Source organism: Lontra canadensis, unplaced genomic scaffold, assembly GCF_010015895.1.
Source record: "Lontra canadensis isolate GAN:19392208 unplaced genomic scaffold, GSC_riverotter_1.0 scaffold36, whole genome shotgun sequence".
In the NCBI taxonomy this organism is placed as follows: Eukaryota; Metazoa; Chordata; class Mammalia; order Carnivora; family Mustelidae; genus Lontra; species Lontra canadensis.
In genome coordinates, this window is record NW_022631030.1 from 8,761,285 (window position 1) to 8,783,577 (window position 22,293).

The 22,293-nt window shown below is 39.4% G+C and overlaps 1 protein-coding gene and 1 pseudogene across 1 annotated transcript in view; both read right to left on the reverse strand.

Annotated features, from left to right (window-relative positions):
• LOC116874336 (olfactory receptor 8B3-like) overlaps positions 1-12,579 on the reverse strand; it is a 33,055-nt gene extending 20,476 nt beyond the window's left edge. The window contains 4 exon segments of the mRNA XM_032869002.1: positions 4,945-5,000; positions 5,003-5,170; positions 5,172-5,937; positions 12,398-12,579. Of these exon segments, the coding sequence (XP_032724893.1) occupies positions 4,945-5,000; positions 5,003-5,170; positions 5,172-5,937; positions 12,398-12,579 (1,172 nt within the window).
• Positions 12,580-14,878: 2,299 nt separating this feature from the next.
• Positions 14,879-19,072, reverse strand: LOC116874337 (annotated as a pseudogene).
• Between the last annotated feature and the right edge of the window lie 3,221 nt (positions 19,073-22,293).

Here is a 22,293-nt window from a genome sequence, read left to right on the forward strand (position 1 = left end):
GACTAATGTAAAATAATAGCAGGAACTGGATATTGAATACATTGTAACTGTACTAGCTTTGTAATTTTTCTATAAATATAAAATAAAGAGTTTATGTAAAAATATATATATACTGCATGGGGTTAAAACTAGATCAGATACTGCAGAAGAAATGATGTGTGAACTTGAACAGCAATAGAAACTACCCAAAATGAAATACAAAAAGAAGACGACTAGAAAAAAATGGATAGAGCATCAGTGAGCCATAAGACATCGAACAGCCCAATAGATGTCTAACTGGAGGCTCAGAGAGGGTGAAGAGGAGACAGAAAAATATTTGAAGGCATAATAGCTGTTACTATATGATATAGTCACTATCACTATACAATGAATGCCCCTGACCACTTAATCAAATCCGAAAACAAAGCTGACTAAATAAAATAATTTAACAACTTTGTTTTCTGGTATTCTTGGGCTAGATTATTGGGATTTAATCACTAATTGAAAACAACTAAAAACAATGCATAAAATTCTCTACGATATTCTCTTTTATGATTTAATTTGCAATTACATAGCTTTTTGCATTATTTATTAAACTATATATGTATGTTTATGAACTGTTCAGGATTCTGTTATATTTGATGATAAAACTGAAAAAGGTAGCATATTCACTACATATTAATGCAGATTATTCAAAAGTCAAAATATCCATCTTTAAGGAAACATATTTTTTATTATATAATATTCTCAAATATATCCATAATTCTTGGCCATTCTAACTGGTGTAAGGTGATATCTCAATGTGGTTTTAATTTGAATCTCCCTGATGGCTAGTGATGATGAACATTTCTTCATGTGTCTGATAGCCATTTGTATGTCTTCATTGGAGAAGTGTCTGTTCATATCTTCTGCCCATTTTTTTACCTGATTGTCTGTTTTGTGTGTGTTGAGTTTGAGGAGTTCTTTATAGATCCTGGATATCAATCTTTTGTCTGTACTGTCATTTACAAATATCTTCTCCCATTCCGTGGGTTGCTTCTTTGTTTTCTTGACTGTTTCCTTTGCTGTGCAGAAGCTTTTGATTTTCATGAGGTCCCAAAAGTTTATTTTGGCTTTTGTTTCCTTTGCCTTTGGAGACATATCTTGAAAGAAGTTGCTGTGGCTGATATCAAAGAGATTACTGCCTATGTTCTCCTCTAGGATTCTGATGGATTCCTGTCTCATGTTGAGGTCTTTTATCCATTTTGAGTTTATCTTTGTGTACGGTGTAAAAGAATGGTCGAGTTTCATTCTTCTATATATAGCTACCCAGTTTTTCCAGCACCATTTATTGAAGAGACTGTCTTTTTTTCCACTGTATATTTTTTCCTGTTTTGTCGAAGATTAACTGACCATAGAGTTGAGGGTCCATATCTGGGCTCTCTACTCTGTTCCACTGGTCTATGTGTCTGTTTTTATGCCAGTACCATGCTGTCTTGGTGATCACAGCTTTGTACTAAAGCTTGAAATCAGGTAACGTGATGCCCCCAGTTTTATTTTTGTTTTTCAACATTTCCTTAGCGATTCGGGGTCTCTTCTGGTTCCATACAAATTTTAGGATTATTTGCTCCAGCTCTTTGAAGAATACTGGTGGAATTTTGATTGGAATGGCATTAAAAGTATAGACTGCTCTAGGCAGTATAGACATTTTAACAATGTTTATTCTTCCGATCCAAGAGCATGGAATGGTCTTCCATCTTTTTGTGTCTTCTTCAATGGCCAAAATTAGCAAGACAGGAAACAACATGTGTTGGAGGGGATGTGGAGAAAGGGGAACCCTCTTACACTGTTGGTGGGAATGCAAGTTGGTGCAGCCACTTTGCAAAACAGTGTGGAGATTCCTTAAGAAATTAAAAATAGAACTTCCCTATGACCCTGCAATTGCACTACTGGGTATTTACCCCAAAGATACAGATGTAGTGAAAAGAAGGGCCATCTGTACCCCAATGTTTATAGCAGCAATGGCCACGGTTGCCAAACTGTGGAAAGAACCAAGACGCCCTTCAATGGACGAATGGATAAGGAAGATGTGGTCCATATACACGATGGAGTATTATGCCTCCATCAGAAAGGAGGAACACCCAACTTTTGTAGCAACATGGATGGGACTGGAAGAGATGATGCTGAGTGAAATAAGTCAAGCAGAGAGAGTCAATTATCATATGGTTTCACTTATTTGTGGAGCATAACAAATAGCATGGAGGACATGGGGAGTTAGGAGAAGGCATTTGGGGGAAATTGGAAGGGGAGGTGAACAATGAGAGACTATGGACTCTGAAAAACAATCTGAAGGGTTTGAAGAGGTGGGAGGGTGGGAGGTTGGGGGAACCAGGTGGTGGGTATTAGAGGGTGCATGGATTGCATGGAGCACTGGGTGTGGTACAAAAACAATGAATACTGTTATGCTGAAAATAAATTTTAAAAAATGATAAAAATATATATAGATCCATAATTCTTAATGAAAATTTGTTCTTGCTTCCAGAACATAATTTCTTTATAACGGGTTTTGTACTTGAAATAGTTATTTGTAACTCCTGATCAAGAATTTTTAACTACTATACTTCCAATTTCTTTTACAATCTTTGAGAAATTTTAAGAGAAATTATTTACATAAGTGATAGTTTTACACCATTTTTACAACCATTTAAAACTTTGCAACTGAAATCATATTTTTTTTCTTTTTTTTATTGTTTTATCTTAAACACCATAAAATATATCATTGGTTTTTGATGCAGTGTTCCAAGATTCATTGCTTATGCACCCAGTGCTCCATGAATCCCTGCCCTCCTTAATACCCACCACCAGGCTCACCCATGCCCCCCACACCCCTCCCCTCTAAAATCCTCAGTTTGTTTCTTGGAGTTCACAGTGTCTCATGGTTCATCTCCCCCTCTGATTTCCCCCCTTTCACTTTTCCTTTGCTTTTCCTAATGTCTTCCATCTTATTCCATATGTTCCACAAGTAAGTGAAACCATAATGATAATTGACTTTCTCTACTAAATTCATATTTAAATAATGAAAGAGTTCTCTTCTTTCATTGACAAATTTAATGTTAATGTCAAAGTTCATTCCTTTCCTCATGAATAGCTACTATTTACAAAATCAATTGCTTAGAAGATTTTCCTTTGCCTACAGATTTGCTTAGTTACACGGTAAAAAATTAATTGATTAAATAATGAAAAATCTGTTTCCAAATATTCTATTCTCTGCCCTGGGTCTGTTTTCTAACAAAACCAATCTGTCTTTATGATCAGAACCTAAATCTAAATGTTAAAATCAGTTATGTAAGTCTTCTGTGTCATCAAGAAGCAAATGCCAAGAAATAATTAGACCTGCAAGACATTTATTGTGGTAAAAAACTGTGAAGGATAAAATGGGAGGGAGAGGGAGTCAGTGATAAAGGCCTTTAGACTGGGCTGAAACTCTGACACCTAAGAAAGAAGAGAAGGATATGGTAGGAAAATCTCAGACTACAGTGCAGTCCTACAAAGTCTGTTAGGATGACAGGAAGTACCTAAGGAAGATTGCCTATCAGAAGACACCTGTGTTACACAGCTATTGGCCAGCTCCTCTATGACCCATCATTCTAAGCCCCTGGCTGGGAACATCTCAGAGCGAGCATGGACTCTGCCTGAACACAACAGTGAATCCACAGGAGTATAAGCTAGAGACTATCAGTCAACAATGCTTCCCAAAGCCAGTTCTCTCGAAAAGGAGCTAAGCAGAACCTTTCTATGACTGCTATGGTCCAATCCCAGAAACAAGTTATACCCCAAAGTTCTTTCTGACTTATTATTTATTATTATCTATTATTATATTTTACTAATTATTGTAACATTAAATTTATTATTGTTGTTATCTGAAGAATGCAATTCAACAAGTATTTCTTGACCTCCCACTATGTTTGATATTCTAAATACACAAATGTGAAAAGCACTGGAGAGATAGGAAATCTATAGGAAAAAGCATCTAGTTAAATACCTTTATTACCTTATTGGTGGGGCAAGGTTTAAGTATATTCACAAAATGTTGCTAGGAATATAATTTATTACTATTAATACACACCATTTTTCATTGGAAACTTCACTGAGTAAGTAAAATAATGGCTACAATGTTTCTCCTGATACCATGTGCAGTATTTTCCTTAAAGTGATAAATTTCAAATTTTACAATAAGAACTATATGCTCTTTTCCAAATATTTGGTATCATTTTGGAGGGTAAAGAATGCAAGTTTTATAATGCAATAAACCACTCACCCCTTACTGGGATCCTGAGATACGTATGTATTATTTCTCTAATCATTCCTTCTTACAATGACTGGCAATGAACAGTGGAATCTGTGTATTCTCTTAGATATTAAGTACAGTGGATTGATAGACAATCTCAGAAGCCATAAGTACCTGGTATAGATTTTGCAATTACTGGAGGGAAAAAGGAAAGTCAGAATAATAACATAGAAAGTGATAAGAAAATTAGAACAAAAGGACAATATTAGGGGGATTTGATCCTACTTTAATCCTTATATACAATTTGAAATGCATTTCTTCGAGTGCTACTGCCTATATCAGTTATTATTAAAAATAATAGTTAAAAACTATTTGTGTCTAGATCAGTGAGCTCTAATTTTAACTTTATGTAAATGAAAAAACTAACCACATTTGTCCATATTAGAAGTAGCCCAGAAACAAAAGTAGCATAAAAGTTATTTGAAATGTCAGTACATAGTTTCTATTTATAAAATGTATTAGTTATTTGTGTAAACTTGCACACATGATGGAGATACAGAAGGAAAAATAAGACAAGATTAGCTATCAGGAAAAAGATAAGCAAGTCTATTAAACAACACATAACACAATCTATAGAAGCAACATGGCTATGCACATAGTCTCATCTTGAAAAACACCAATAATTATAAAATAAAAACCTGGGCTTCTTTATATTGTTGCTGCTTCTAATTAGAACGTGTTTCTCCTCCAGATTTTAATCAGGGCTTTCTTCAGTGCTATTTTGACATCCTTATTCCTCAAACTGTAGATCAAGGGGTTGAGCATGGACCCTACATTAGTATAGAAAATTGAAGAAACTTTTCCCTGCTCCATAGATCCAGGAGAAGAATATTTAAGATACATGAATGCTGCTGACCCAAAAAAAAAGAGAAAGAGCAATGATGTGAGAGCTGCAAGTACTGAAGGCTTTTGATCGTCCTTGAGCAGATCTGATATGAAGAATGCTAGTGAGGATAAAGACATAAGAAATCAGGATGGTAAAACTGGGTACTGTGATATTAATTCCCACGACTATCAAAACTACCACCTCATTGACATAGGTGCTAGTGCAAGAGAGTTGGAGAAGAGGAAGAATGTCACACAGGTAATGGTTGATGATATTGACATGGCAGAAGGTCAGTCTAAGCATGCAGCCTGTGTGGGCAGAGGCTCCAGCAAATCCCATCATGTATGCAGCAACAGTTAGCAAGCAACAGACCTGATGGGACATGGTGACCCTATACAGCAATGGATGACAGATGGCCACATAGCGGTCATAGGCCATTGAGGTCAACATGTAGCATTCTGAGATGACAAAAAAGAGAAAGAAAAACAGCTGTGCCATGCACCCGACATAGGAGATGATGTTCTCCCTTGATACAAAGTTCATCAGCATCTTGGGGGTGAAAACAGAAGAGTAACAGAGATCAATGAAGGATAGGTTGAAGAGGAAGTAGTACATGGGGGTGTGGAGGTGAGAGTTGAGACCGATGAGAATGATCAAGCCAAGGTTGCCCACTACAGTGACAATGTAGATCATCAGAAACAGGAAAAAGAGGGGTTGCTGGAGCTCTGGGCGGTCTGTTAATCCAGCAAGAAGAAATTCAGTCACTGAGGAGTCATTTCTAACCAATATTGTCCTCTTTGGAAATCTGTGAGGACAGAAGAAAGTCCTGTTAATAGAAACCCCAACTCTGGGGCGCCTGGGTGGCTCAGTCATTTGTGTGGCTGCCTTTGGCTTGAGTCATGGTCCTGGGGTCCTGGGGTCAAGCCACGCATCGGCTCCCTGCTCAGCAGAGAGTCTTCTTCTCCCTCTCTTTCTGCTTACCACTCTGCCTACTTGTGCTCTCTATCTCTGTGTCAAATAAATAAAAAAGAAAAGAAAAGAAAAGAAAGAAACCCCAGCTCTCCTCCCTCTCCTTACACACTCTTATTTATGAGAAGAAGACTCAGACCAGCAAATAAGTCCTCCTTTGCTCCACAGGGTCAGAGTGGACTAGCACACACACCCTTCAACATTAAAACCACTCTGTCTTGTTGCATGAGCAGCACTTGACAAACAACTGCTCCGTCTTTACTAGAAGATACAAGGATGGAGCAGCTGAGGATAAAGGCTACCTGTTGGTGAGCTTCGGTAGTGGGGAGCTATCCCCAGCTCTCCCTCCCACTCATCTATCTGATCCTTCACTTCCTCATTCCTACTCTCATGTTCCTATTACCCTACCCAATACCTTAGTTCCCTGTCATAATTACCACGAAAGCAAGGATTCCTCTTGGGCAGAGACCATACCACAATGGTGTTTCATAGAAGAGAATCCCTACCAGTCTACAATGTTTTCAGATAACTTACTTCAAGAATCCATGAAGTCAGTAATGGATAACAAGTATTGAGGAGAACCTTGGTAGCCTAAGATTTATAATTCATCATATACTCAGGTATTTCTATACACTCCCCTTCTCTGGTCCATCTTAGCTGGACAGAGAATGAACAAAGGAAGGTGGATATATTTTCCTTGGTTTTGTAGGAGGGCATGAAAGAGAAAGATAATTAATGTGGACATTGATTAAATAAAGTTTATGAGAATGTATCAGGCTGTATGCTTATAACACATAACCTTTTTTTCTATGTGTATTTCAATTAAAAACTTTATCTTAGGAAAGAGATAAATCTCTTCCTTTGATCTTGTTATATTCTGCATGTGTCACTTGGTACTGGTATAGCTATCTTGCTGCCAGATGAAGGATGAAGCCAACACAGAAAGGGTATGCTCAGAATAATGCAGGTGGTATAGTCAGAGCTTCATACATTGAGTTCTTGTTATACAATATAAATATTTTTCCTCATTTTTAAGAGCAGAGAGAATAAGAGATAAATAGAAATGTGATTAACTTACTCTCCCTCCATTGAAAGAACTGTGCTGACCCTCTATGTGATCTTCTTCCTTTATTGGCCAAAGATCACATCACAGATCTCACAGTCTGAGCATTCCAGGAGTCATTCTTGGTTGTAGATCAAACTTGTTGCTATAAACTTACTAAGAAAATATGAAGGGCAACTACACACTTGATACCTGTGCCACCGGGTCATAGAGCTCAAGGCATGTGCTTAAGGCTTATATATGAGAAATCCAGGTCCATGTCCTTTAGGACCTTACCATCATGCTAAGCTCTATAGGGAAGAAACTGGTGTCTCTGTTTATAACCTCCTAATTGTGACAATAAATATTAATTTCCCATCAGGGATTATACATTCCCTAGGGTATATAAGAAAGGATCCTATCTGTCCCCTGTAATTAAAATGTTATTGAAAACTAAGGAGGGCATGTGTTGCGATGTGTATAACTGGGTGTTATACACAACTGATGGATTGTTGAACACTACCTATGAAACTAATAAAATACTATATATTGTATAATTAAATTTAAATTAAGAAAAAAATTTCTCTATATTTCTAGGTAACATATTAGTTTTAAGGATTTAAGTTCATAAGGACTTGTGAATATTTCAGTAAAGTTTATTTTGCCTTTTTAAAATACTTGAGTCCTTTTAAATATTCAGTGTGTAAACAAATTATATAGTGATCAACCAAGGAACTTTTGAACTGATTTCAGAGTTTATTGCTTAATAAAAATAATTTAATATAAAAATGACCCATTATTTCATGGAAATTTAATTATCCTGGGTTTTCTGACTCAGTATGTATTTGCTTTTAACATATTATATCAAATTTATAAGAAAAATAACTGTTAAGCTTCCATTTCAAGAAAATATGACTTTAGAATTCCCAGTTATGTATTAATTCATGATCATGCTGTGAGAAGGCATCTAATTTTTTATTTTGAAATTATTACAAGTTCACGGGAAACTGCAAAAATAATGTATGCAGTTCCTTGAAACCAACCCAGCTTCCTACCGTAGTAACATCTTTAACAACTGTAGCATAATAGCAAAACCAGGAAATTGACATTGGTATAATAATGTTAACAGGATAGGACTACAAACATTTTCAGCTTTCAGCAGTTTTACATATACTGTGTGTTTTTGTTATACGTGTAGATCTATGTGATCTGACCATGTAGTATGTGGTATGTGATCAAGATCATGATCATGTGATCATGACCACAATCATGAAAGAGAAGTGTCCCACTACCATACAGGAACTCCTTTCTTCACACGCATTTCTTCCCACCTTCCTCTGTGTCTTCTGGCAACCATTAACCTCTTCTCCAACTCTACAGTGGAGTCATTCTGAAGGCAACAAATAAGACTGCGTCATGTATAACCTCTGAAATTGGTTTTGTTCACTAACCATGATGCTCTTAAGTCCATCCTAGTTGTTGCATGCATCAATGATCCATTTCTTTTACTACTGAGTTGTGCTGCATTTTTTACAACCCACATTTATTCATCCTTCTGTAGTAATTTAAAAATAATGAGATTGGGTGCCTGGGTGGCTCAGTGGGTTAAAGCCTCTGCCTTCGGCTCAGGTCATGATCCCAGGGTTCTGGGATCGAGCCCCACATCGGGCTCTCTGCTCATCAGGGAGCCTGCTTCCTCCTCTCTCTCTGCCTGCCTCTCTGCCTACTTGTGATCTCTGTCTGTCAAATAAATAAATAAAATCTTAAAAAAAAATAATGAGGTTGTTTAATACACAACTATTTTATTTATGGAAAATGTTTCAGGGGCAGGGGCAAGAAGATCACAGTTGAGATTGGTTCTTCTTGCAATTTTCTCTTTTTTGAATCAATTTTACTGTGTTACAATTTGAATACAATAAAATGCATCCACTTTAAAAGTACAGTTTTTCAATGACTTTCATGTCATTATAACTGCCACCATAATCAAGATATAGAGCATTTCCACCACCCTCAAAAGTTCTTTCATACTCTTTTGCAATCCAACTCCTGTCCTTTTAGTCATGAAAGGATGTTGAAATTTGTCAAATGCTTTTTCTGCATCTATTGAGATGATGATATGATTTGTATCTTTCATTCTATTAATCTGGAGTATCGTGTTTATTGATTGGCATATGTTGAATCATTTTTGCCTCCCATGGATAAATCCCACTTGATAACGGTTATGATCCTCTTGATGTGCTACAGAATGTAGAATTTTGTTCGGAGATTTTACATCAATATTCATTAGAGATAGCAGCCTGTAGTTTTCTCTACTTATAGTGTCCTTGCCTTGCATTTGTATGAGGGTAATTCTGGCCTTGTACAATGAATTTGACAGTGCTCCTTCCCTACAATTTTGGAAGAGTTAAGGTTTGGCATTAATTCTTTAACTGTTTGGTAAAAGTCACCAGTGAAACCATCAGGTCCTGGACTCTTCCTTCTTAGGGATTTTTGATTATTGATTCAGTGTCCTTACTTGTTATTGGTCTGTTCAGATTTTCTATTTCCTCATGAATCAGTCTTGTAAACTGTATGTTTTTAAAAACATATCCATTTCTTCTAGGTTATCCAATTTGCATATAATTGTTCATTGTCACTTATGGTCCTTTGTATTACCACAGTATTAGTTGTAATGTCTCCACTGCATTATAACATCATCATGTTATCATGATCTTTATCTCTTGCTATAGCTATTGAGTTAAAGTCTATTTCATCTGATGAAGAATAGCTAACCCTACTGTTTTTTGGTTTCAACTTGCGTGGAATATTTTTTTCCATCCCCTCCTTATTGTCTCTGTGTCCTTAAAGCTGATTTAAGTCTCTTGTAGGCAAGATATAGTTGGGTCTTGTTTTTCATTTGTTTGTTTACTTATTCAGCCTCTCTATGCCTTCTCATTGGAAAATTTAAGCTATTTACATTTTAAGTAATTACTGATAGGTAGGGACTTATTAATGTCTTCTTAATTATTTTCTGGCTATTTTGTAGTTTCCTTATTCCCCTCTTCCTCTCTTGCTGTCTTCCTTTGTGACTGGATGACTTTCTGTAATGGTATGCTTCAATTCCCTTCTCTTTGTCCTTCTGTATCTACTGTAGGCTTCTGTTTTGTGGTTACTATCAGATTTGCATAAAATATCATATAAACATTACAGGCTACTTTAAGGTGATAACTTCAATCACATACAAAAACTCTATTCTTTTATTCTCTTTTCATATTTTGTTTTTGATGTCACAATTTATCTTTTTATATTGTGTAACCGTTAAGAAATTATTGTAGCTATGGTTATTTTTTAAGATTTTATTTATTTATTTGATAGAGACACAATGAGAAAGGGAATATAAGCAGAGTGAGTAGGAGAGGGAGAAGCAGGCTCCCCTATGAGCAGGGAGCCCCATGCGGGCCTTGATCCCAGGACCCTGGGATCATGACCTGAGCCTAAGGCAGACACAGACTGAGCCACCCAGGCACCCCAGCTATAGTTATTTTTAATACTAGTATCCTTTAACCTTTACTAGAGTTAAGTAGCTAATCACCTATTGTAGTACTAGAGTATTCTGAGTTTGACTAAACATATCTACCAATGTGTTGTCTATTTTCTAATGTTTTCATGTTATCAGTTAGTGTCTTTTTGTTTCATCTCATGGCATTCTTTTCAGTATCTCTTATAAAGCAGGTCTACTGGTAATGAATTACCTCAGTTTTTGTTTGTTGGAAAAGTCTTTATCTCACCTTTATTTCCCAAAGACAACTTTACTAGGTAAAGTATTCTTGGTTCACAGTTTTTTCTTTCAGTATTTTGAGTACATGATCCTGGGTTTCAAGGTTTCTCCAAAGAAATCTACTGATAGCCTTACAAGAGTTTTTTGGTATGTGAGGGTTATTTTTCCTCTGGCTGTTTTGAAAATTCTTTCCATTATCTTTGATTTTAAATAACTTAATTATAATACGTCTTGAGGAAGATCACTTTGGGTGGAATATCAGGGTGAACTATTAACTTAATGAAGTTAGGAGTTAAAATCTCTCCCCAGATTTAGGAACTTCTCAGCCATTATTCCTCTAACCAAGCTTTCTGACCCTTTTTCCACCCTTCTCCTTCTGGAACTCCAATAATGTCTACAGTGTTTCTCTTAATGGTATCCCACAGGCCAGAGCTTTCTTTATCCCTTTTTATTATTTTCCTATGTTCTCACTGCATAATTTTTAAATGTCCTGTCAAAGACTCGTTCTTCTGATCGATCCAGTCTAATACTGATACTCTTTCCTGCATTTGTCATTTCATTCATTGTATTCTTCAGCTCCAGATTTGTTTGCTTCATTGTGATGGTTTCTATCTCTATGTTAAACTTCTCATTTTGTTTGTGTATTGTTTTCATGAATTCACTGAATCGTCTTTTTGCGTTTTATGTGTTTTCTTATAGTTTACTGTGCTTCCTTAAAACAGTTATTCTGAATTCTTTATAAGACAAATCACAGAGCTCCATTTCTTTGGGATCTGTTTCGAGAAAATTATTGTGTTCCTTTGGTGGTGTCGGGTTACACTAATTTTTCATATTGAAGACTGCTGTTATCTTCGTATATGAAGAAGCAGCTATTTCCTCCAGTCTTTCTGACTTGCCTCAGCAGAGAATTACCTTCTGTCCCCCCTGCTAGTGATTCTGACGCTTTCTCAGACCTTTCTATGCTTATTCCTGCTCCAAACTTCTTATTTCATCTTACGGCAGAATTCTTAAACCTGTATGCCGTCCCTCCAACCTGCAAAGCCAGGTTAGTTGCTGATAGCCTCCTTTTTGCTGTCCCTAGAGTGGGACTGAATGCTCAATGTGTGATCTTTTTAAAGATCTATTTATTTATTTGACAGACAGAGATCACAAGTAGGCAGAGAGGCAGGCAACGAGAGAGGGGAGATAGCAGGCTCCCTACTGATCAGAGAGCCCCATGCGGGACTCAATCCCAGGACCCCAGGATCATGACCTGAGCCGAAGGCAGAGGCTTTAACCCACTGAGCCACCCAGGCGCCCTCAATGTGTGATTTTTCTCCAGCCCGCAGAGTCAGGCCATCTTTTCACATGGGCTTACTGGCCATCTTCTCACTGGAAGCCATGTGGAAAACCATCCACAGGATGGGGTTATGTGTGGGTAAGGTGCACAGAGTAAGGGGGTGCCCATGGCTACTTGACAGCATTCCCAGTAGCTCAACAGCCAGCCTCCCAATGTACCCAATCCCGGTACGATTAGTAGGAAGCACATCCCTCTGATGCCCTCCAGCAGCCCTACCGGCGACTGCCCAGACACTCCCACCCTCAGTCACACAATATACCTCAGTTATCTGAATGGGATGAGAAGTGGATCTCTTTGGCAGTGTCTCCCAAAGCTGAGGAAACCAGAACTGCATTTCCATGGTCTTACTTTCCCCAGTGGGAACATGAGTCACAGGTTATAAGAATAACTTGTTTGGCAATGAGCTATGTTGCCATGAGGGAGGAAGGACATAGGTAAAGTGAAACTGTTCCTCTTACCCTCTTCAATGCATCCAATCTTGGACTTTTTTTTTTTTATCCAACAGTGTGCTGGTATTTCTGGGCTAAGTTCCTGGACTTCCACAAAGGTTCTCTCATCTGAGGGTGATTGTCAAAATTGCTATTTTTTTGTGGGGAAAAAAGTAAAAAATTATTATTACACCATGATGTAACATATTGTTCATCTTATGATCTTATTACATTACTCATCTTGGAATTTCCTCTAAGCCAACCTAAGTCAAGACTCTCATTCTTCCTCCTCCAAGAATAAAGACTGGGACAGCCAGAATTTGGTTGATCTAATAATCAATAACAAGGGGAACACATACCATTACTCTTTCTGTAAGTGCCCATCATTATGTGTGTGTCTTTGAGCGTGTGTCTGTGTGTGTGTGTGTGTGCCATATTTTACTGTTAACACCAAAATGTAAAGAATCACATTTTCGGAGATGTTTTATCTAGCAAGATGTGAGAGGATGCAGACAGGAGCTCCAAGGGCTCTGGCTGGACTCCCAAACTCTGGCGTCTGCATGGGCAGAACACCCCACTTCTTACAAAGGTACTCCCTTAATAACAGGCCTAGAACAGCCTGCTCAGAGCAGCAACACACCACGCTGCACAAAAAACCCCTGACGTTTTCCACCTAAAAAAACACTGCTGTCACCCCTACCTAAGAGGTGGCTTTGATAACAGACAATAAGCTGTCAGAGAGTGAAAGTGTCCCCCAAACACCACCATCCTCCCTTCTCCAGCTTCTCAGAACTGCCGCCTTTGCTCAGTGGACTTAAATCCTCTGAAATAATTTTGCTCTTGTGATCTCTTACACTTTAAAGAAACAAAAACACAAATATTGGAAAAGAAATAGCAGGAACACTAATTTCCACAGTGCTAGAACCTATTTGGGGACTCTCTAAACATTTAATGCCAAAATGTCTCGCTTGAAATCAAAGTTACTCTTTGGAGGTGAAGAAGATACAGGAAAAGAAACTGAGACAGATTTTGCAGGTTTGTGACAAAGAGGAAAGGATCCAACAACAGGGCGAAGTTGGGGTCTGCTGGGTACCTGCAGGGCAAGGACGACTCCCATCTCATATTGTGCCAGGACCCGGTGGGGCAGTGGTCTGGGGCTCAGGTACCACCATCCTCTATCCCCTGCTCCTGCCTGTTGGAGGAAGCAGTCCTCACCCAACCCTTTTCTGGGCATAGCTGGGGATGGGCCTGTGAATGTGTCCTCAGAGGATGCTGGGGATCCTTTGTGAAGCTGGGGTATCATCATCTACCTGGATTGAGTTTTATTGTGCTGCAAAACCTAATCCTCTCACCCCCCACCGCCCCCCCACACCCCGCCCACCAGTTGTTAGCTTGAGCCTTGTGCAGGAGCAAGCCAGATCTGCTTCAGTTGTAGCAGGGCAGCCTCTCAGGGATCCTCTGTGTCCTGCCCCTTTGCCTGCACTGGCCCTACTGCACCTCCTGAGAGATACACCTTTTGGGTCTGGCTCCACCCTTCTTTCAAAAACTGCCTGCAACCAGCTCTTGCTTCCCCACAGCAAAAGGACATCTTCCCCACCCAGGAAGATGCTGGGAAGGCAGCCAAGAAATGAGAATCCAAGCAGGGCAAGAAGTGAGACCTCACCAATTTGAGATGGAGACAGGAGAGAAAGGGCCTGAGAAGGTAGGAGGTCCTGCGAGAGAAGGGGGGCTGCCAGGAGAACAGTACAGAGGCAGCAGAGTGAAGGAGCGAGGCAGGACACTGTGCAGGGAGGGGAACCCTGAGAATGCAGAAGCCCCAAAACACAAGGCCCTGATAGAATGGGGGACTGAAGCACAAGAAGATGGGCCCTCCCTAAAAGAGGACTAAGGCAGGAAGAGAGGGCTCCCTGAAGTGAATGAAGGCCTAAAAGGCTGGAGGCAGATGCAGAGAGGTGGCTGAGGGCCCAGAGACAGGCGCTGAGAAAGGATGGGGGTGGCGGGGGTAAGGCATGGGGCACTGAGAAGCTGGGGCCCCAAGGATGGAAAGGCGAAGGGGCAAGAGGCAGAGCAACCACAGTGAGTCCCAAGAGGAGCCAAGCTGTGCCTGTGCTCAGCTGGGTTCCAGACTGCTGTGACCTGGGGACCAGGTGCTCTGGCTGATGGGTAGCAGGGATGCGGGCACCCCCTGCCTGAACTGGTGGGCCAGGAGACTTACTTCTTGCCTCTGAATGTTCCCAGGATCTTGGACGTGAACTTTCCCGCCTGGCTGTCCCTGGTGTCGTCCTCTGCCGGACCCTCTCCCCTGCCCGGGGACACCGAGCTGCTCCTTTGCCCTGAAGACCTCCCAGAGGCGACAGCCGCTTCTCTTGGCGCATGCTCTCCATGATGCCTTTCAGCCCGCCTCGCCCCGCCTCAGCCCGCCCGCGCCCCGCCGCGCCGCAGGTGGGCAGTGTGTGCAGCCCAGCAGGCCGTGTGTCCCCGGGCTGACCGAGTGGAAGATGGCCGAACCTTTGTCCCTGTCGAGTGTGTCAGGGGCCAGGCCGCACGCAGCTGGTAGGCGGCCTAGCTCAGGGCTGCCGTGGGTCGCGGCAGGGACTCCACGGCGCTTCTGGTCATGGGCGCCGGTACTTTCCAGAATGCGTTTCGAGCCATCTCTCAGGTTCCTGCAGTCCAAGGTATCGGCCTGGTGGAGGCCGCACGCGCGCACGGGACCCGCTCCTCTCCTGTTGCCGCCTCCATGCTGTCGCCTGGGCCTTGATGGCGCTTAGGGCTCTCGGGCTGCCGGTTCTCCAGCGGCCCTCGTCCTCTGCGCGCCCCTCAGCCTTGGGGCTCAGCATCTGCCGAAGCTCGGGAGCCTTCGCACAGGACCTGCATGGGGCCTCCAGCCGCCCCTCTGCCGGCCGGGCCTTCGGAGACTCCGGACACAAGGTAAGGGTGAAGCTGCCCCCGCGCTCCGGCACAAGGGGCACCCAGAGCACGCGCTCTCGGGCTTGCCGTGGGCTCAGGCTCCCTTTGGCCGCCCCTCAACTGGGAGGAAGCGGGGCGGGGCGCGGAGGAGCGCAGGCCCCGCGAGCAGCTGGCTCTGGGCAGCGCGATCTTTATTAATCGATCTGTATTAATCGTAAGCAGATCAGCCAAGGAAAAGTGTTTGAGTACAACCAAATTTGTGTTACAGCTTATTATTAATCAATCCCGGTTTCCGGTATGCATGCGACAGCGTTTCAGAGTCGCAAACACAGTCTTGTTAAACATTTAGCAACTAAAGTACAATGTTTTACACATTTCTTTTCACCTTAAACTTACGATAGCTGGTCAAATAAGTAAATAAACGGTAGATAATGGGGTCATGTTTCCCACTGTCACAGAAATAAGATGCAAATAGGCAAAATAGGAAGGCTATAATGAAACTTGTGTTGCTAGATTAGAGTTGGAAATAACAGTATTAATTCATGTTTCTATTATATATTAAGATAGATGAATATAGAAATGATTAGATATGGAGATACACACAAGAGTTTGAATACACAGCATATTTCCCATCCCTTTCCACTAAGAGTGTTAACCAAAATCCAAGTTCAGCTGCCTGTCACTCAAAAAGCCAATACTCAAGAGTTTGATTGGAAAGGAATACGACCTTTATTCAGGAGGCCAGCCACTTGGGGAGAAGGTGGGCTCTTGTCCAAAGGTCAACTCCAAGGTTTCTGCCTGGCCCAGGGGTTTTAAAAAGAGTGTAGGGCAATTAATAAGGGGGATTGCAGTGGTCCCTAACATTTCTTGATTACATGCCCTTGATTATAGAGGTTGTGCAAGGGGGTCCGGTTTCTGTTTCTTGACATACAGAGGTGTTTTTTCTTTCTAGGAAAGAATGCATGATCTGTAGATATACAAGCAGGGTTTGTAAATTGATTAACATGGTTAATCAATGATGCCGGGTAAGGGTGCTTGCTAAAGCTTAAAAACTACTAGGTTGGCTGGATGGGCTGAGGCAGCTTCAGAACCTAGAAACAGTGATACCCTAGTATCAATGAACATATCCAGCACCCAGATCTTATTTCTGAATAGTGTTTTCTGGCAATAAGAACTAGGGTTCCTTGGAGAAATGATTCATTTTAGAGTCAGACCAAGAAAATATCAGAATGATTCTGAAACATCTTATAGTGTCAGAGAGTAAAAACTTGATTTTTAAAAAGAAGATGGAGTCATAGTCAAAAATGCATATAATTCAACCTGGGAGCTCTTAAGGACCAAAACTGGAATTATTTGGAGAACAAAATAAATAATGTACTATTGGATTATAATCCAAAGAACAAAGTAAATATCCATGAATCTATATGAATTTCAAATATATATAATTAGATAGTTAGATAACTCCCCTCCAGGAAGTAGGGGTTAATTCCTGTCTCCTGGACATAGTGACTTACTTCCAAAGAACTGAGTAGGAAAACGGAAAAATAGTAAATTTACAGTGGAGAACACTGACAAAAATCACTTTAACTGATTGATCAGATTTAACATCACCAGTGGTGAGTTGTGTTGATGTCATACAGACTTTGTTATGATGCAACAGGAAAGACTCTTCACTGGTCATTATTCTCTAGTCTAAGTATAAGAAAACATTATACAAAACCAAATGAGGGTATTCTACAACATATCTGACCTACACTCTTCAAAATTGCTATAGTCATAAAAAAAAAAAAAAGGCAAAGACTAAGAAATAGTCGCAGATCAGAGACTAAGGAGATGTATCAACTAAATGCAACGTGGCTTCCTAAATTGGATCCAGGAACAGAAATATGGCAGTTGTGGAGAAACTGGTGAAATCCAGGTTAAAAATCAGTATTTTCATTAGCAGTGTTATACTGAAGTTAATTTCTTAGTCCTAAGAAATGTACCGAAAATATGTATGAAATTTATACTGGGGGAATCTGCATCAAGAGTATATCCAGGAATCCTCTGCACTATCTTTGTAACTTTTCTATAAATCTACAATCATTTTTAAATAAAAAGTTATTTACCAAAGCACAAATCCCTCATCCCCACAAAAATGTAGTATTTGATTTTATGTAAACCTCTTTATATATTTGCAAACATAATTTCTTCCTTTCTATAAATAGGAAAGCACTTCTGTACACATATTTATCTTCTGGGAAGATGAAAAAGAGTCACACTTCTTGCTTAGACAGAGTCCCCATTTTGTGTCATCTTCGTGGGATGTGGTGCCCAACCTTCCACTATAGAATCCAAAAGGTAGAGAAGTTCTGCCCCTGTGTTCCCAGGCCAGCAAGGCAGGCACAGCGACCTAGACTCAGCCAATCCCATAACTCCTATCTAAGATTTTGGCCTGGAGCAAATAATGCAAATGCAGGGAGACCGGCAGGTGGGTGCTGCCGTGTCCTGGGGCTGAGCCAGTGGTATGAATAGGGTCGGGACCCTGCAGCCTTGGGATCAACAATGTGGCCACACACTATTCCTCTGAAATACTGCCTGTCCTTTGGCCCCTGGAGTCGCCTTGATTCAACCTATTCCCCAACTTTGGTTTTACAGCTTCAAACCAAATCTCCCAATTCCCAATGTCCTTTCTATTAACTTTTCTTCTGTTTAAAGAAGCTAAAAACACGTTTTGTTTTGTTTTGTTTTTCCAGTTTAATGGAGATGCTATTGACATATGGCACTTTATCTGAGTCATTTTCTACTGTTTGTCCACATAAAACCCTGATAAATCTCACGTGTATAAGCCAAAATATAAACTACCTGACAAAACATGTATCCGTCAGATGAGTTAAATGATAAATTATAAAATATGACTAAACTTTTCAATACAAGATTTTAGGGCGTTTAAATCAACAATTACTACAATTTGTGTATTCTTCGTACTTCCCTTCTCAAGAGACAAGAATCTAGCCTCCTCTTTGGCAAACAATGTCACTGTTGGCTTTCTCAGTAATAGAATAGGACTTAGGAAACAGGTTCCATGTAGTAGCAACTCGTTTGCTCTCATTTTGGATTTTTCCACCAGAAATTATTAGAAGTAAGGCACACACACAGTTTACACTTTCTGAAAAAGATGGAAGGTCAGTGGAACTTCCAGTTGTGGCTGAATGAGAAGGTCAGCAAATACAAACTTGGATGGAATTGGCCAAAACAGCAATTCTGGCACTCTGGAAATGAACCAAATCTGAGAACTGGTGATCCTTCAGAAAGTGTGCAACTTTATGTAAGACAATGGGAGTCTGTGATGTTTTGCATAGAGCTCCTGCCAGCAACACGCCCTATTCCCAGCTTGGTAGAGGCAGAGGTTCTGCAAGGTGGGCCAGGCCAGGAGGCCTGGAAGCTGAGCTGCCACTGACAAAGGATGCTCACTCCATCCTGAAAGTAGGCAACATCAGTACGCACGTCACGGAGCATAGTCGTGGATATGACATGAGTGTGAGGAAAGCAGAGACAGCCAATGCTTCTACTGGCCTGAGGCTGTGGTTTGTTGTAGCAAAGTGGTTAAGGGAGTGCCTCTCGAGTTAGACTGTCTGAATTTAAATCCAGGGGGTTTCTGCACTTCCTGTGAGATTTTAGACCAGTTGTGTAACCTCTTCCAGCCTTGGTATCCACACTTGTAAGATGAGAATAATTGTCCTGTGGGTTAAATGATTTCGTGCATGGAAACTGGTAGAGCACTCACTGGTATGTAGGAAGAGTCTGATAAGTGTTTTGCTCTCCTTCTTGTTCATATTCCCCTATATGTATATATAGCATGAACCTGTTCCCTACCTGCTTCCTTGACAGTTCTATTTATGTGTCTCAAGCTAAATGCCCAAAAAATGCATTCAACATTTTCTTATAATTCCCAGTACTGCTCCTCTGATCATCATTTTCTAAATTTTTTTGCCACCACGTAGGCAAGTAATTCACAAAACTATTCAGCTCCTTCTTCTCATTCACCTTCTTAATCTAGTCTCCAAGTCCCAGAGAATCTAGCCCTTTGAAATCGTGCTCTAGCTTTTTTTTCTCAATTACACTAATTGGATAAGCTTCTCTTTCCCTCATGTTTAGATTACTCCAGTACTTTCCTAATGTGAGTTCCTATGGAATATATAAAAATTTAATCTTTTTCACATCCCTGTCACTGCACAAACACACATACCTTATCTTCCTTGCAGTATGGTTATAAATATAAATTAGGTTAGCTAAATCTTAGCAGTTCTATTATTAAGACTATTTTGAGTGCTTTTTACAGATCATGCATCAAATACTTTGCTTTTGTTTTCTTTCCTTTTTTGTTTCCCTTGAAGTGCATATTTTCAGGTGCTTTCATTTGCTTAATATTCCATGGGTTTCCCTGATTTATATCCTGCCTCTTCCCCCTCTCAGTACATACAGTTGTAGCTTATATGTGTATGTATCATGTGGGATGTTAGCTGGTTTTCTAGCAGTTTCATCTTCTTTCATCGTCTTTCCAAGAAACTTATGATCCACTCCACTGCTAATGGGATGCCCTCTTTACTTTGTTGAAAAGCTAACATTGTGAGATCCCTCTTTATTATCTTTCTGAAAATTGTCTTCACCTCTTAACTGTGTTAGGTCCCCTGTTGCCTGCATTCTCTATCATCCTGTTTCTTGATTTCCCTCCTCATTTTTGAAAATGAACTTTATTTTTTAGAGTAGTTTTTAGATTTATAGAAAAATTGAGGACGTATTACAGAGAATGTCCATATACCCATAGTTTCCCCTATTAGTAGCATCTTACAGTGCATTTGTTGCAATTTAATAAGTATATGTTGTTATATTATCATTAAGTAAAGTCCATACTGTTTTTCCTTAGTGTTTAACTGTTCAGATCCAGGATCTCATCAAGGTCACGACACCACATTTACTTGTCATGTGGCCTTAGGTTCCTCGTCACTGTCAGTTTTCTTCCTCATTTTGATGGAGCAACTACTCCATTATTTCCTTAGAAAGGGTACAAGGATTGAAAACTTAAAGACATTGAATTTCTGAATTGCTTTTATTTTATTGGCAGTTTAATGGGGAATACAGTTCTAGTTTAAAAGCTGCTTTTTCTCAGAATTTTGAAGGCACTGAACCACTGTTTATTTGGATTGCATTGAATCTATAGATCACTTTTAGGGGAGTGGACATGTTAACAGCATTGAATCTTCCAATCCATGAGCATGGTGTGTCTCTCATTTACTGAAATCTTTTTTAAATCTTTCTCAGGGCAAGGTTTTGAAGTTTTCAGTGTAGAGATTTACACATCTTTCATCAAATATATTTCTGACTATTTTAGTTAGGGATCCTATTGTAAATGGTATTTTTGTTCATTTCATTTAAAAATTAATTTTTGTTGTTAGTTATAAAGAAATGCAATTGATTTATGTTTAATGAACTTGTATCCTAAGACTTTGCTAATAAGTCCATTTATTAATTCTTATATTTTGTTTTTGTGGGTTTTTTAAGGATTTTTCTGCATTAACAATCATGTTTTTCTGTGAATACTATTTATCTTTTTTTTTCCATCACTGGCATTTTATTTCATTTTCTTACCCTTCAATAGCTAGACTCTTCACCAAACAGGGAAGAGAGAGAACAATCTTAGCTATTTCCAATCTTATAGGGAGACAGTCAGTTTTTACCATTAACTGTGATTTTAGATATAGATATTTTATAAATGCCTTTTGCTGAATTGAGAAGCTTTTCTATTTTTCTGACTTTTTAGGATAATTAGTATTTTATCATACCTGATCATATTGCTTTCTCCTTTATTCTGTTACTGTTGTGAATTATATTGAATGATTTTCAGAGTTGAAACCAACTTTGATTTTGTGTCATGATCCCCACTTGGTCAAAATACATTATTCTTTTTGTAAACACTACTATTAGCTAATATTTTTAAATAATGTTTGTACTTATGTTTCTGCGAGAGATTGCTGTATTTTTATGTAATTTTTTTTCATATTTTAGAAATTTATGTAATTCTTTGTCTCATTTGAGTATCAGGGTTATGCTGGCCTCATAAAATGTGTTGAGAAGTATTTTCTCTTCATTTACATTTTGAAAGAATTTGCATGAAATTGGCATTATTTCCTCCTTACAGGTTTAATAGAATTAACCAGTGAAACCACTGGAGTCTGAAAATGTGAGAAAGAGGATGTATGTGCATATGTGTTTGTGCGTAAAGGATTACTTACCTTTACACAAATTACAAAAATTCAATTTGTCTAACAGATGTAGGACTCTTTGTGTAATCTATTTTTACCTAGAAACTCCTTACATTCCTTCAGGTCTTTATTCTCATAAGAAAAACATCTGTATTTTTATATGGCAGGGTAGTTATTTCCAACAAGGTGTTTGTCTTGAATAACAGCAATAGTCATAATAGTCTTATTTTCAGCAACAGTCCTGATAATTTTTTGAATATTTACTTTTTCTGAGGGAGCACAAATTTAAAGATGACCAATGGTGTTTTTGACAAAACTAAAACCAAAATAATATTTCTGAATTCACTGAGAAGTGGATCATCTCCAAATCAATACAATACAGCTCTTGAACATATGTAGGATTTCAAAGATGATAGTTCTGAGAGGACTTCTAAGCAGCTGAAGAAAATGGCATCTTCTTAGATGTGCATCTCCCAA